This window comes from Lissotriton helveticus, chromosome 12, assembly GCF_964261635.1.
Source record: "Lissotriton helveticus chromosome 12, aLisHel1.1, whole genome shotgun sequence".
Taxonomy (NCBI): domain Eukaryota; kingdom Metazoa; phylum Chordata; class Amphibia; order Caudata; family Salamandridae; genus Lissotriton; species Lissotriton helveticus.
The window spans coordinates 124,058,308-124,075,399 of record NC_136073.1 but is presented as its reverse complement, the minus strand read 5'-3'; the positions used below and the strand labels follow the sequence as shown (position 1 = coordinate 124,075,399).

General features: G+C 43.7%; 1 protein-coding gene across 1 annotated transcript in view; it reads right to left on the bottom strand.

The window, feature by feature from the left end:
- LOC144798272 (beta-galactoside alpha-2,6-sialyltransferase 1-like) overlaps window positions 1-17,092 on the bottom strand; it is a 153,825-nt gene that overhangs the window by 67,483 nt on the left and 69,250 nt on the right. The window contains exons 3-4 of the mRNA XM_078669045.1: window positions 4,541-4,642; window positions 3,429-3,603 (exon numbers count right to left, since the gene is read on the bottom strand). Coding sequence (XP_078525171.1) covers window positions 3,429-3,603; window positions 4,541-4,642 — 277 coding nt within the window. The remainder of the gene's footprint in view (window positions 1-3,428; window positions 3,604-4,540; window positions 4,643-17,092) is intronic.

Here is a 17,092-nt window from a genome sequence, read left to right as displayed (position 1 = left end):
AGATGGCCTTAATGCCATAAAGTACTATCTGGGCAAAAGACAAATACACCTTTTTGAACATACCAAAATGCTACTTGAAATGACTGAATGGTGCCTTACGAATAATACATTCATGTTCGACAAACTACACTATAAACAGGTTCAAGGATCAGCCATGGGTACTTACTTCTCCCCCAGCTATGCAAATCTGCATATGGGCTGGTGGGAGGAGCAGGTACTATGGGCAATATACCCACAAATCATGACCAACAATGTGATTATCTATCAAAGATTCATTGATGACATTTTTATTTTGTGGGAGGGCAATGTGGAGAGTGCTATGCAATTTGCTGAAGATCTAAATGAAAATGCACTGAATTTAAAATTCACTTGTAACACCAGCGCAGACACAATTCAGTTTTTAGATCTTGAATTGTATGTTGAACATAACAAAATTCAAACCCGTACATACCGCAAGCCAACAGCAGGCAATGCGATCTTGCACGCCCACAGTTTCCACCCTATGCCCTTAAAACAATCAATCCCCTTTGCAGAATGTCTCAGAATGACACGTAATTGTAGCACTACTGAGGGACTTAATGAAGCTAAACAAAACCTGTTTTCGAGACTACAGCAAAGGGGATATACCAATAAAACGTGTAACAATGCAGAAACTAAGTGTAGTAAAAGGACCCGGCATGAATTGCTGTTCCCAAAGGCAACGGAGAAATCGTGTGGAAAACAAGAAAGGCAACCACCGAGGTTGATAACAGGATTCAACCGATACCACACTAATCTTCGTAAAATCTTGACCAGGCACTGGCCACTTATCCGCAATGACCCAACCATAGGTCAGATAGTGGGTAAAACACCCCAGGTGTCATTTAGAAAAGCCAAATCGATGCACAGCGAATTAGTCTGCAATGCCCCTGTTTTAAAAACAAAAAAACAAACGGACTGGTTTCAAACCTCAAAAGGGTTTAGAAAATGTAGTAAATGTAAAGCCTGCAATCACGGTAGAAATACAACAAATGTGGATGTACCGTTTAGAAGTTTTCCATATAAGATCAGGGAACTCTTCTCATGCAAAACAGAGTTTGCAGTTTACGTGCTCACTTGTGAATGTGGGAAAAGATATGTGGGATCTACCATCCACCCTGTACACGTAAGAATTCTTCGCACCTACGTGCGATTGCAAATGAGGACCAAGCTTACCCAGTAGCTAGGCACATCCACGAAATCCATGCAGGTAACGCAGCAGGGCTAACATATTTTGTCATCGATAATGTACCCAGAAATGTCAGAGGCGGGAATCGCAAACTAGCGTTACGCCGCCTGGAGTCAAGATATATTATTCTTTTAAACTCCAAGATTCCGTCAGGTCTGAATGCGGCTGAGGCTTTAAATGTCCATATATAAATCGACATGTGTTACCTCCAAATCTTTCCGAGTACCACTCGAGAACATCTGGTGCTTTAAATAATATGCACTCACGTTTATTTTTTCACATGTAAATAATGCTTTGGTTTAAACTACACATTTTATGTCACCCCATTTTTTCGCGCCACTTCCTCTAAACTTAGAAATCCCTACCTTCTCCCCATTAGTGCCTATGAGTAGTCGCTCGCAGATACTAATCTTGATATAGTGAACGTCCCGAGTAGGCAACATACAGTGGCCATGAATTAGTATCAGTATTAATACAGCCGATATGCCTAAACGGAGGAAACACTCACTGTGATGAGCACGCTGCACGACAGGTTTCACCAAGCTGATCTGTCAGACACAAATCACCGGCCTCCCACTGGAGGAAAAGCTTTGTAGTTTCAGCGTAGTCACGAGCATCCAATTACAGAGCGATTCACACCTCACCAAGTAGGCACTAACCAACATTGATGAATGGGATAGGCACAAGCCGTGACTCCAAGGGGCGAGGGTTCGGGCAATAAACATTACGTTAAATAAGACAGAAAAGAATTTTAAACACACGTAATGACCTCCATAAGGGAATTCTAAGCTACACGTAATTTGTAACAATGTCTGTTTATTTTAAGCTACGTGGAAGTGTATCGATATTTAGATCAGATTACTTTATATATTTCTATAGTTTATAAATGTATGGTTTGTTTAAATCACATATTAACATAAAACAAGTGACGAATGACTAGCATGTAAAACTGAAATGTGAAAGTCAAAAACTTGCTTTGATAATCCACGGGGTGTATCCATGTTTACCTTAGCAACAGCCAATCAATGGGCTGAGAAATGAATCACATGACAGACTGAATATGTATATATGAGCAACTAATTTGCACACAGTTATTAGTGAGCAAGGCGGGAGCAAGCCGCCGAAACGCGTTTGAGCAGCTACTGAAATTGGAATTAAACGTTTTGAACTAAGAGTCACGGAGTCAGCGCCTTCTTTTGATGGGAAAAGTTTGGTGTGGTAAAGAATATATGTATATATATATATACACACATACACACACAATTCAGCCATCTCTCTTACACACAAAGTAGGTACATCATCAATAGGCAGTTCAGCCATTTTCTACTCACACACAGAGCAGGAACAGCATGTGTCCCTCTGCACTGGGCAAAGGCTGCATTGGAGAGGTCGGTGTAGTGGACCACCACACACACATGGCAGAATCAAAGGTGGAAGAACATAATTGTGTGACAGTCTATCCCTGTGCCCCGCTCATCCATAGGCCGGAGACGACGCCAGATGCTAACCACCACTAAATGCCTTTAGTGCCCCACTTCCCCCTTGCTTTGGGCTGCAACATTCCCAGACTCCTGTGGGTAAAAGACATCCTGTCTCCATAAGCCTAAAATGCCCCACCACTTCATAGGCCTCCGAGGCAGAACTCTGCATATAGACCATGATTTGTCTTACTATGTCAGCTTCCCCATAGGATTGTACAGCTCATCCTACCCCTATTTTAATGAGGTGCCCACTTGCTTACAAACATGGCCTCATTGGTTTGAATCATCATAAGCTCCAACTTCTTCCCGCCCATAGAATGCTGACAATGACCCCTAATAGAGTGGAACAAAGCCAACTCCCCCTTATGTTTGAGATGCTGAACTTCCCAATGACATGAAACTCTGAACATCACTCCATAAGCCTTGGAGACCAACTTCTCCAACCCCTATCCATCATCATGGGCAACTCATAAATAGTTCTAAAATGCTGATCTCAACTCATAGTACCAAGATGTACAATTGCCCCCAATGGTCCTGCAGGCCCAATATTCTAATCTTCTCCCCTTGGTCTGATATATCATTTGTACACATAAGCTGTCCAACTTATAGAAGATGTCCAGCTCTGTTCCTAGGCTTGAGACACTCATATACTGGGACACCTATAATGCACTTTCCAGCCCCGAGACCCCTCAATGCCATCACAGATGAGCAATGATCTTCATTGTTCTATCCGTTCTCACCCAAAAATCCTGATGATGGTGGGTTTCGTTGGATAGGCTCAGCCGCGTTCTCCTGGATGATATTCCACAGCTTCCATAGGAACTGGGGGTGTAGGATGTAGAATGGTTGGTTTGGATGCTTCTGTCTGTATTCCTTGTATCGTGTGAAGATTGGGAATTCTGGATTCTTAAACCACTGATGGGCAAGAAGGTCAAGAAATGGTATCAAGCATCTTATCACCCACCTCACTCTCCACAGTTGGCAGCAAATAGCGCTGTATTGTATCTGGTGGCTACAAGTGGGGCTCTTTTACATGCAGTACCCATAAACCACACAACGTCCCTTCAGGATTTATAGCTGGGCGCTAATTTACAGATATTTCACAGCGGGGCAAACACGACACACTTTCTATCCCGGTCTATGCCCCACAGTAATTGTCAATGTTTCTGTTTTTTAAGGGGGTGCTACCTCCGTGCCCTTGCTCCCCCCCACACTGACCGCGGCCATTTTGCCAGCTCTATCTGCAGAGTTGCTTAATTAGGTGTTGCTGAGATTCAATGATACTCCAGTTGTGATATCACGCATATCTCTCCCAATACATATGAGGCCTGAGAGTCAATGCTCGTTCCAATTGCAGTAGCACATCTTGACAAAGCAGTGACACAGATTAATTCAAGCACTTCCATTTATCTCTTTCAGGTCTTTTCAGTGAGTACCCTAAGTTAATTTGGTGTGTCCAGATGTGGGCATCATAGTTCACTGCGCTACTGATCTTTACTACTAATAAGCCTGAAGCCTGTCTGGAGTTTCTTTAAATTCTGTTCAGATGGGCCATGGCCTAGCAGGTCAAGCAGTACTCCCATTTTGGGGAGGAGCTAAAACTGTTTTGCATATGGCTGGTCCTTGTACGGTATTGGGCAAGTGAACAATACAATGGTCTAGAATGCGGCCCAGAGTAATCACAAGTGGCTGAGATTAATTTAAGCATTGCGTCCCACTTGCTTTGTTTTGCCTAATTCTGTTATTCCAGCTCCCTACAAGATAATAAGAGTAAAGCCTGGGCCACGGCATTTGTTTGTAGCGAGAAAGTCCTAGACTAGTTTCAAGCAGCAAGTTAGTGAAGGCCACTCACCTCAGTGAGGTTTGCAGAGTACGGTGCAGGATCCCAGGCCACCAGAATCCCATCCGTATAGAGTGTGTCGTTCAGGAACCTGTAGCTCTTAGACGCCATCACCTGCCAATAAATTACATATTAGGGTCCACATTTACGGGACTTGAAATCTGATCAACTATAGAGCACAGCTACTGATAGTCATAGGACAGTAGTGTGAATCAACTACAGGGCATCATTATTGACAATTATCTGAATCGGTGTGAGTGCGAACATGGATCTGTCTGTGTGTCTGCATGAATTCATATCTGTATGTATGTGCATGTGAGTGAAAACGTACTTTTGAGTGTAGAAAAACACAGTAGACTGACACCGACAACCCAAGATGCATAAGCTTCTACTTCCCAGTAATTTACAGTATCTTCCCATCCTTGCCAGAATTAGTATTCTGTCATTCTTCCATAAAAGTGCTACTATTCTGAGCCTGGGAAACTCCTTTTATTGGCCGATTTCAGTACAAAACAGTATACGACCCTGGCTTTTGCCTTTGCAGAAACCAACAGAATACTTCCATGGAAATCAAGTGCAGGTGAAGTGGAACAGAACTTTACTGCATATGTTTAAAAAGCCTAGTGCCTGTTTTTCAGATGAAATTAGCAGGATCTCATAGGAGCAGACCAGTGTGGAGTTTGTTGCTCTTCAGGAATCTCTCATCTTTGATCCCATGAAGAATGAGGCCCTCCCTCTTCAGCAGAACTGGTATCACTGCTGAGCACAGAGAGATTGTTGACTTGCCTTGACTTGAACCAGCCACAGCCCGTTGTTAAGGACAGAAGGGCTCTGCCCTCCACCTTTTTCACTGCACAATGAGTGTCTATCAGGCTGAGCTAGAGTCAGCCTGACAAACACTTTTCATGTTCTAGTCAGGAAGCTATGCACTGTGCATGCACTAAATGAGAAGGCACCTCGCTGCCTGGGATGAAATTTGCCAGTCTAAAGATTTCACAGCCCAGAGGGCTTAACCTCCTCAGCCCAGCAAAGGTTTCTGTGAACCTTCCCCTAATGACAAGGGGGAGCGTAACTGATACACTCAGACCTGGGTGCTTCAGAATTAAGCTGTGTGATGCCCTGGGTCAACTGTCCATTAGTGAGGTTTTTCCCTGAATGGAGCAACTCTCACTGACCCCCATCCCACTCAAAGAGGAGATAAGGAAGGTCTTCCTCTCATTAGCTTACCCATGACAAGGCCATTCACTTAGCAGAGGTAGGGAGATCTTCCTCCTGTCCATTACTCACCTGAAGCCTTCAGGAAACAACCGAGGCTTCTGCTTCTCACTCCCATCACCTGATGGCACCGCTGTGGCAGGTGATTATTCAATAAATGTCGAATACATGTGTGTATTTAAGAATGTATCTATATATGCACATATGTGCTCTAAATGGGCATGTCTATGTGCTTGTGAATGGGTGTGAGTGAGTGCACATGTGGATGGGTGTGCATGATGTGTGTGCATGTGGAAGAGAGTGTGCACAGTTTCCCGCCCTCACTACAGCTGCACATTACAAGCCACCACTGACTTGAACAGCAATTGGTATTATGATGCAAAGGAGCAAACATTTTGGGAAATGATGTAGTGTTCATCCACACCCTTTTCCCTGCCCAAACATATTTTTATGACCTCTTCTACCATTTATCACAAGTTCCTTAATATTACTTTTTGTGAAAATTACATTCTGGCCCATTGATTACACTTCATCCAACCCAAGCCGGAGAGTACGTTCCGATTTGCAGAGTTCGACCCAATTTGGAGAGTACGGCCTGGGTGCGCAGAGTACGACCGAAGCCAGAGATTTTGGCCGGACTGTGGACGTAAAGATATGACTCGTAAATGACGACTGTGAATATCAAAAGTTGTAAAGTTAGACTTTTGTCTCAGATTGCCTTTGTGAATCAGGCCGACATGTAGGCCAAACATTGAATGACCTCTGTACAGGATTCAGGAATCACAAATCAGCAATAATTAGTAAGAGACTAGACCAGCCTGTAGCCAATCGTTTTAATTTTGTGGATTATTTACTATCAGATTTGAAGATTTTCTCTGTGGAACATATCTTGACAGAAGAAATACTGGACTCCAAAGGAAACTTCTGAATGTACAGTTTAATTTCATGGCATCCAGATTAGCTGACAGTACCACCTGGTTACTGTATATCTCAAGGAATCTCAGGACTGCTTTAATCCCACATTCCAAATGAAATGTTCACTTATGATGCTTTTTGAAAATTCAGCAGTGTCATCTGTGCAGGAACTGAGCTAACCATCTTGTACTACCTGAAGAAGGTAGGTGGAAATATATTTTTGTTCTTTGGTGAGTCTATCTGTTTGAGACACTTCTTTCTTTGATATATGTATTTATGAAAAGCAGCTATAAACTTTTCAGAGCAGGTATATCCATACCTACTAGTGACTGCACATCATGACCTCTACCACCAAAGTTCCCAGGGAACATTGAGCACTCCCAGGTTTGCACAAATCCAATGTATTGGTCCAAAGTCGCAGGCAGACGCGTTTCGACATCCATATGTATTTATCAATGCCTTTTCAAGTGAGAGGGTTACTATTGTCAGTTTTTATTAAGTATGGGCGAATTTTGCGAATTCATGATTCGCGAATTTGCATATTTACAAATTCGCAAACCGCAAAATTTGCGAACTTTCGCGAATTTGCGGATTTTTTTTTGTGTTCGCAAGGGTTTCTGTCAGTTTGCGAGGGTTTTTTACCAGTTTGCAAACGCGAACTTACTTGTCGGGTCGTAACGGTTGCGACCATGTTGTTTCTACGTCTGGTTCATCACAGCACCCTCTGTTTCACCACTGCCACCCTCTGGTTTCACCCATGCCACCCTCTGATTCATCACTGCCACCCTCTGGTTCATCACTGTAGATTATGGGGGGAAAAGCACACCTGCCCTGCCTCAACTGACATGAATTAATTTGGGGCTGATTAATGTGTCACTGAATTTGAGCTAGCACCTGCTTCCTTAGCTGTAAGTGCTTCCTGATTAATGATGAGCTTGAACGTTTGCACCTGCTAAGTGCTTTCAGTTTTGCAAAATTCGTTAGCCCACCTGCCCTGCCTCAACTGACATGAATGAATTAGGGGCTGATTAAAGTGTCACTGAATTTGAACTTCCAGTCTGGCACCTACAGAACTGCGTAATGCTAGACACTAAGGGGCAGATTTGCAATTACCAGCGCATCCCTGCAAAGTAGCAGGGATGCGCCAGTAATTGTGCGCCACGCAACCACCACCCATGGTGCGCCGTATTTACAATGCGGCGCACCATGTGCCCAAAACGTCACCGAAGCGTTACGCATCTGTGCCGTAAAGGCGGCGCATTGCTGGAGTTCCGTCGCAACGATGGCGCAGCTCCAGCAATGCTCTGGGGTGCCCTATCTCCCCAATGCTGCGTCAAGCCGTACGTCTGCTTCAAGCAGGCGCAGGGTTTGAGTGACGCATCATTGTCCTAAAAGTGACTGATTGAAATCTTGTAGATTTCCCTCAGCCACTTTTTAGGATGCGTTCCTGAGCAGGAACGCCCTCCCTTGCGCTGGAACGCCCCCTGATGGCGCAGGGCTTTACAACGTGATGCATCTCCCATATGCGTCACGTTGTTAATATACGCCGCACCATGGCGCCTCTTTTGTTCTGCCGCTGCGTCACAAAAGTCACGCAACAACGGAGCAAAAGAGCCGCAAGGGGCTTGTAAATCTGCCCCTACAGACTCAATTTCAGTCCTTCCTTTGTACACCTGGCAATAAGAAGAAATAGTGGTGGTGGATTGTTAGTTTGAGTATTTTAATGACTGGTTAATGTAGTAGGAAACTTTTTAGTGTTGTCACTGATCTGCAATCACGATGGAGTTTGTCTGTCACTTCGCGTGCTGCGTACTGCTGCCTGCCAGTCCTAGGCGAACCTTTTTAGTAGTTTGTTTAGTGAGTTACATAACTTTCCAAGTCGACGGTCCGCAAATCAAGCAATACTAATATCGTAGTAGACCACATGAGATAGGTCAATATATCCCGTGGAATAGTTGTCTATTTGCTATTTCGCCAAAATATTTTGTTATTGTTCTTTTGAAATGTTTGATTTGGTTGACAACAATCATCCATGTTTTCGGGTCTTTCTTTCTTTCATGTTGTACATCAGCTCCCCCCAGGGGCAAGAGGACAGAGGAGGAGGTGGTATCGGCTGCTGCTGCTGTAGAAGGCCAGGATCGGTCAGGCCAGGGCTCCTTTGCTGGCCCGGTAAGTTTTCATTTTAATATAAAGTACCTATTTTTACTAGCGTTCCTCATTCGATTTTTTCTAAATCGTCTTTGATCTTCTTGTAGACTGTATCTAAATTCTTATCCTGCCTCTACTATGACTCCCTGTGGTATTACTAGATTATTCTTATTAGTCTGTCTGTGTAGCTAACTAAGATTGCACAGTTGGCAAAAGGTGTTAAACGAAACTCCCATTCTAGTCAGCAATAGCTCTATGCACTGAGTGCAGTCCTCTGGGATTGTCCATAATGTCTTTTCAAGTCTTCTAAATGTTTATGCTTTGACAATTCCCAACAATAAAATGTGAATGACCACCAAGAAAGAATAAGATACTACTTTACTTTTGGTTTGGATAGGAGGACAAGCCATACTACTACTGTTGCAGGGACAAATCTGCACAAACAGAACTATGGACACTAAATAGTGCATTGTTTATCAATTATATTAGGCGCAGGTAGACTGTCCACATACCTCAGTGATAACAGACTTTGAAGAACCCCCAATCTCCTTACTGACTAGATAGTGTGGCAGAGTCATTTAGCTCCCGAATTCATCGATGAATGATCCCCAATGATGATTATCCAAAGCAGGACAAGAGTACGGAGTCAGAGTCCAGAAGTGTCAGAGGCACAGACTCATGCTTGCAAATTGCAAAACCTTTTGCTCAGTCACTCTTGACCAAAAACCACAGAGACTATTTAAGTTTTAATGCTTTATTAAAAGTAAAAACATTTATTAAAATCAAGTTTTTCATAAAACATAAACGGTTGATTAAAAATGGAAAAGTGCTTAGTGATTTATTATACACATTTATTGTGGGCGAGGCGAGCCCTAACTTGGTTTGAACTTTAATTTTTCTTTTTAGTGCGTGGTGGTGAATCGTTGGTCACTCCGTCCTAGTGATGATGATCTGATCTTGCTCTTGTTCTTAGAAGTGAAGCTTCTGTCTGTTATGAGAAAAATGGTGCGTGTTAAAAAGCAAGCATTCATCAGTTGTGCCAAAAAGTGCAGCATGACAACACCCTTCCCTGGAAAAAGGGTCATTTTTACTTTAGAGTAGACAGTCACAAATTATTAGATTGGTTAATGTATTCACATTTCTTCATTCCTAGACAAAATACTAGTGAGTGGTGTATGTCTATGACATCTAACATTCTTAAATGTACTTTGTAGGTGGAACATCTGGTGCCGGGGCCAGCGCGGAGGTGGAGGAGGACACTTCTGGGGAGGAGGCGGTGCAAGTGCCAGAGGAAACTGCTTTGAAAGTTGCCATGGTAGTGGCGGGCAGTGGTAAGCTCTTATATTCCTTACTTATTGGGATTGCAGACTGCAGAGTGTGCTCTCTTCACGGGTGTAGTATATATGTTGTACAGTTAAGTTACTATACTGTTAAGTAGACTTTCAAATTTAGAACAAAGTTTTTATCAACCAGGTAGTAGCCTCCTCTAAATTTACTTCAACTCAGCGGGGAATTTATTTTCGAGAATCCAAATCAGATCTGAGATGAACTTGATGGATGGGATGAATGAACAGCGAAAGAAGGGTGTAAGTAAGTGTGGAAGGACGAGCAAGTTAAAAGGAATGATGACTGACAAAGAAGAATGATACATGTTTGATTGATGCCCGAGGTGGCTGGGAAGGAATATGATGCATGGCTGGGTGAAGGATGAAGCAAGGATGGGTGGAAGGAAAACAGCCTGGGTGGGTGAAACAGAAACTGTATTTGTGCGCAATATATCCTTTGGTTGAAATTCAAATGTAAGTCAAGCACGCATGTATGGCTTGCGGTTTCCCAAATAAAATGAAAAGGTTGTTTTCCCGTGAGAAACATAAGGTTTGTCCAGATGAGAGACATGAAGAAGAATGATTGACATATAGTTTGAATGGATGGATGCCTGGATCATGGTACTATCTGACTCTTAGATAGCATATGTGTATCTAGAGAGAGTAGACGGTAACTGGATGAACTAAGTGTTACTTTGAAGAGCATGTAACACCGCACCCGCACGTCCGTTCCAGTGTAGGAAAGGCAAGGAAAATAAGTTTTTATTTTGTCCGAATACTACCATGAATATTAGCAGTAGTTTGTATTGCAAGCACAGCATATATCCGGCTATTACGATGGCCACTCACTACCTCTGTTAATAAGTTTAGTAGAACTCTGTCATTCATGTGTGGATGTATCACTGTTCACTCAATAAAAAGCAAAGCACCTTAAGTCATCCCATATGTAAGCAAATACATACCATGTGCATTGATAGATAATCAGATTATTTATCTTCATTTTCCTTTTCTAGTATTCATTGGCACTGTAGGGTGAAAGTTAAATTCATTAAGCAGTAGCCCTTGTAACAGAGTATTCTCAGTGCCACCCGTAATAGAAAAGTAAGAGCATCACCACCTGCATGTACTGGACCGGTACAGTAACGCAAGTCTGTCTCACTCATCATGACGGGCGTCTGTTTTTCTCGGGTGCAAGTTGACTGCGCTGGCATTATGCCGGCTTGCAGAAGTTAACGTACCAATTTTGCTAAACAAGAGAGAAGAAGAAGACTAAGACACAACTTTCTGCTGAATCATTTTGTGTTAATCTTGAGCATTGGTTACAGACTATGTCTTTCTTTCTTCATATAGATGCTCCTTCCAAACCAACACGGAAGGAGCTGGCTAAAAGGGCCCAGCAACGGAGGCTGGAGGCGACTGTCGCCGAATATCGGCAGCTGGTGGCCCAGGAGGAGGGGTACACGCAGTCGACCATAACATCGACCGGGACAGCTGCATCTTCCTCCGCGCTCCCTGGGTCAGCCAGTCAGCGCAGCAGGTCTCCAGCGGTACGGAGCCGGGGTACCGCAGCCACCCGCCACCGCCGAGCAGCAAAATATTCAGCTGCCCCCCACAGCAGTACCAAAAAAAGGTTGCACCGCCTTTCACTCAGGGTGTCTTACATCGGGCAGGAGCTGTTGAACACCAAAACCCTGCTCGAGACCCTCCGCAAGGAGCATGCCGACCTGGCCCGAAAAGTGAACAGCAGCCAGCAGTAGGAGGAGACTGTGCCTTGCCCCTTTTTTAAAGACTTCTGGGGGGTGGGAATTGGGAGTTGGGTTTTTTGGACTTTTCACGAACATTCGTTGGGGTTAGGGAGGAGGGGTGAGTTGGGTCTTGCGGGAGATAATTTATGTTAGGGATATAAATATACTTTAAACTTTATCTTAGCATACGTGTTTTTTACTGCTTTTGAGGCTAGTGGGTGGGGGTTTAACAGTAAGTTTGTTTTCCTGAAACTTAAGTGGCATCTTGATTCAAGTTGTGTAAGTAATTGCCCAAATGTTTTCAAAACTAAGTGCCTCTCACAGAGTAAGTGAATTCAATAGTCCTAGGACTTTACTAGTACTACCGTCAGTCTCTCGTCTCTCCTAATACTCTATCATACTACCTCCCCCCAAACGCTTATCTTACCTGTAATTTGTGTTTGGAAATGGGGCTAGGCACAGGGCTGGCTGCACGGGAAATGGCGATTAAGGTTGGCAATCCTGGGCGGATGAAATGTCATCATTGCAGTGGTACTAGTGGTGTTACACAGTCGCAGTTGCAGCATATGAAAAAAAGAAAATGAAACCTTGTTTGTCCTTACCGTAGCATTAGAACGGTACGATAGAGAATATAGCAGGTGACAGTACACTAGAACAGTGCCACAATGTAGCCTAACAAATGGTAAAGTATTGAAAGTATAACTACTACTTGCGTTGAATTTCTTTGACATTGGCTACTACAACAAGAAATAGAACTGAAGGTGAAGGACACAGCAGCGTAATCATTTGCCACGTTAGGAGGAGGATGTTCTTGATGATCAATCAAGTTGATGGCACACATGAAAATCTGCTTTCATTTGCGAATAGTCATGGGTCTGTGTCAAGCTGAGTAAGAATATATCCTTGGATTCCTTCACCAGCCTGTTGCTATGACCTTATCCTCCCCAGCAAGTGTATTGAATTATTGCTGTCATTTAGTCACACATCAATCAAAACCACACAGCCCGGGGGAAGAGGGTTAGGGTTTGGAAAATGGATGGGAATGGGTTTTTTTGGGAAAGTTTTGTTGAGAGAAGAAAAAAACACAGCATGGACAAACAATAATTGAAGATAAACAAATCTTTGGGTACAAAGCTATCCATAAATCTTTTAAGTGATATAAAGGAAGTGCATGCACTACTGCATGCATGGTTACTGAAAAGTAAGTAGTACTTTCGACAACCGTGAATGAAAGAATGCGACAGTACAGGGCTGCAGTAATTATGCGTTTTCACTTGCCTATCTGCACTCAGAGAAACACTTCGTACATTAAATTGGGTTTGGAAAATAGCAGAAGTAAAACCTATACAATGGCTGTAGGGATGAACTTAGAAGCAGAGATCAAAGAAATGCAGAGTCACGCTCATAGAAGTTCACAGCAATAACATTACTTAAAAGATAATTAGAAAAGAACGTATACTGTATCTGTATGTTGTTGTAGTTGTCCTGTTGAATTTGGGAAGTTGCATGCATCCAACCATTCCTCTTATTAGCAGTACTCCTCCATTCCATCTGACGCTCCGTCCATCAATGTTGGTGACCAGAAGACACCCTGTCCACTGCCTGCCTGGCGGATGCTGAATTGCGGCTCGCTAATGTGAAGCCTGACTTCACATTAGCACATTTCCCATTGCACAGGCTGAAACCCGCCCTGTAATTATTGATGGAAATACAGGAAGTGATATTAGAACACCACTGACAAATAAATATAAGGTATGTACGCTGTGTAGTGCAAAAAGTTACACTTTGAGTTTCCTACTAGAGAGTACAATATTTTTGAATGTGCGTACTCTGTTTGAGTCTCCTTTTGAAGGATAAATAAGTATGGGCGAATTAATTTAGCGGATCTTTCCCCTCAAGCTAGGTGTACTGTAAACTGTGTTTTAGAACAAGATTAGACCTTCCCAGTAGTGCTCTCAGACCCTTACTAAACCCAGTCGCAAAAATGTAGAAGACCCCCAATCAGATCTCAAAAAACGTGCGATACTGCTACCTGTCAGAGGCCTAGTAGAAAATGGTGACAAAACGTACTTTGAAAGTAAAGTAGGCCCAAATCCCCCCTTACCCACCATGGATTCTATTCAAACCACTTGTAAGCAAGCAAAAGTATCCATACCCAGCATTGCTCCAAGTCTCGCAAACCCCCCCCACAAACACCAGGAACCCCCACAAACAGCCCCCCAAAAATGGTAGAGTGAGCGAAATCTCAGAAAATGCAAAAACTTTTTCCCCAGGGATTGTCTCCAAAACATTTTCTTTCGGGTATTAGACCTTCCCAGCAATGGCCCCAGAACTGTCAACCCGGGCGAAAACGAGTTTAACACCCCCAACAAGCCAAAAGGCAAAACCCGGGAAAAGCCACACTTAGACAACTTTGGGCCTACCTGGAATTCAGTCCAAATGCGCTCTGCAGCTAGGCCCCAACTCCCCTTTTCCACCATGGATTTCCTGTAAAACAAATGCAATCAACATTAGAATGTGCCAGCAGTGCTCACAGACCCCAAAACCCACCCCCAACAACCTAAAAGCCCCCCACACAGCACCCCAAAGACAGGCAAGTGATCAAAAGCGCAAAAACTTTTTCTGCTCCGATTTTCTCCAAACCACTTTTATCCGGTATTAGACCTTCACAGCAATGCCCCAGACCCGTCAACTCACCCGCAAAGAAGTAGAACACCCCCACAAGTGCAGAGTCTTTCTTCATTGGGCGTAATCCAGCCATCTGCTTTGAGGGAAATAGGAGTCTGGAGGAGGAGGATACAGGAGCGTGTTCTTGTGAACTTGTGAACCTGAAGAATGCAGACTGTGGCACCTTCAAATCAATAAGCAAATAAGTGAAGACAGTTCTGCTGATGGGCTTGTTTTTGTGATTAGGTGATTAAAGTTTTTTTATATAGATTTTGCAAAACAAAGAAAGACAGACACACGAATAAAAGTGAATAAGGACGAAAAAGAAAGTTAGAGATTTATTGACTCATTTTCAGGGCTCGGTGTCAGGGAAGAAGAGCTCGTCCTCAAACTCTGCAAATTCAGACGGGAGTAGGTCAGTTAACAGAGAAGAACTTCCCTCATCTAAGTTGGTGTCCTCCTCGTCTTCTTCCTGCATGCATTCTCGTATTTTGTAATCTGGTGGTATGAAGTGCTGATTCATCTTGATCATTGTTAACCTCTACACATTTTTGGCTGAGAGGCGGGTCCTTTTGGAAGTTACAATGTCACCAGCAGCACTGAAAACACGTTCAGAAGACACACTTGCAAGTGAACAAGACAAGTAATTTATAGCCAGGTTGGTGATCTCTGGCCACACATCTCTTTTCCCATGCCAATACGCCAATGGGTCATGATGAACATAGACCTCTGTTGAGTCATTCAGATAGGCCTGCAACATCGACTCAAGGTTCTCCAGGGTTCCTCCACTTTGCTTACTTTTTTCTGGGACCTTTTGAGAAGCAAACCCAAGCTGAGTTAGCCAATCCTCTTCTTCACACAATATTACTGTTGTGTCTGGTGCAGATGATACGGTTGCTGGTGTCGTTAACGGCTGAGAGGGAAAATCACTCACTTCTACCACAGCCACAGGTGCAGAAGTGGATTTTATTGACTCCGGATGGCCTGCTGATGCTGATTTACTGCCTTTTCCTTCAATTTCCTGCCGTTCTCTTTCAAACCGAGTGGCTAACACAGCTAGCCAATGTTTGTACTTTGTAACATCTGCGTCATCAAAAGGAAAGAATACTCTGCCTGCCACTGCCTTTTTGTACCGTGGATCCAGATGCTCAAGTATGTAGAAGGTTGAGTTCCAACGTGTTACCACCTCCTGGATGAGTGCTTTCACTGGCACTTTACATTCATGTTACAGGCACCTCAGCTGCTTCCGGGCCATAAAAGAATGGTTGAAATGTGTGCACATTCTTCGGCCGGTGGTCAGTAACTCGTAGACGGGACTTTCTTCATGCAAGAATTGTTTTAACAACCAGGTTTATACAGTGCGCCAAACATGGCACTCTGAAATAGTTACCCTTTTCCATGGCCTTAACTACATTGGCGCCATTATCCGTGGAAACATAACCAATACTGCGTTTTCTTGGGGACAGCCACTGAAAGACCTTTGTGTTAAACTCATGCAAAATGTTTTCTGCTGTATGAGTTTTCTCCATGGCAAACATGGCTACTGTTGCATGTTTCCGAGCAGCTTTATAAACTTTGTCCGTGTCAACACCTGCGCTTAGCTTTGCTTTAACCCCTGAAAAAGAGACCCAGTGGGCAGTGATGCACATGTAATCAAAGGCTTGGAAACTGGTCCACTTGTCTGTTGTCAGATGTATAGTGTGAATAGCACTCTTCTGCAAAGCTGCCCCAATCACCTCCAGCACATCTTCATGTAGTGCTGGAACCGCAACTCTGGCAAAATAGAACCGGCTAGGAACCTTCCATTTAGGGCAGAGCGTTGCCACCATTTCACGAAAACCCACTCCTTCCACAAAAGAAAAAGGGAGAAGGTCCAGCGCTAGCATTTTAGCCAGCTTAGTGTTATACAGACGCGCCGTTGGGTGGTTGCGTTCAAATGGCGCATCTGAAAACAACATGCTTCTAATGCCGGGCTGGACCATTTTACGGGATGATGATGACTTCTTCGACCCAGTTACGCTCAGTGATGATGAACTTTTTTGCATTGGTGTCTCACTCTCTCCCACACTCTTAGTGTGGCTCATATATCTTGCAGGGGGTGTGCTGCTGACAGGGGTACTGGGTGTAACTGAAGAAATGTTTCACGCTTCTTCCTCCTCGTCATCATCAGATGAAACGTCAACGGATACAATTTGTTGACTTGCAATTCGGGCTGCCTTGATCTCCCTTAGGTGTGCATGCCATTTGACAGTGTGCTGTCTCTCAAGATGACCTCTCTGGCCTCCGGAACCATAGTTGGTACCAAGCTTACCACGACTAACTCGAACCTTACAAATGGTACAAATGGCTATGTTTTCCCTTGTTGGGCTAACACTAAAGAAGTCCCAAACTGCGGACTTCAAATGTCTGTGGGGGGCGGAGGAGGCGATACTGGGAATGCTAATGCCAGATGAAGTGGAGGATGTGTGTTGCCAAAATTTACTACGTTATGCACTTACAGCACCACTAATTGAGGAAATGGAGGTCGAGGTGGATTGAGGTCCCTTCTG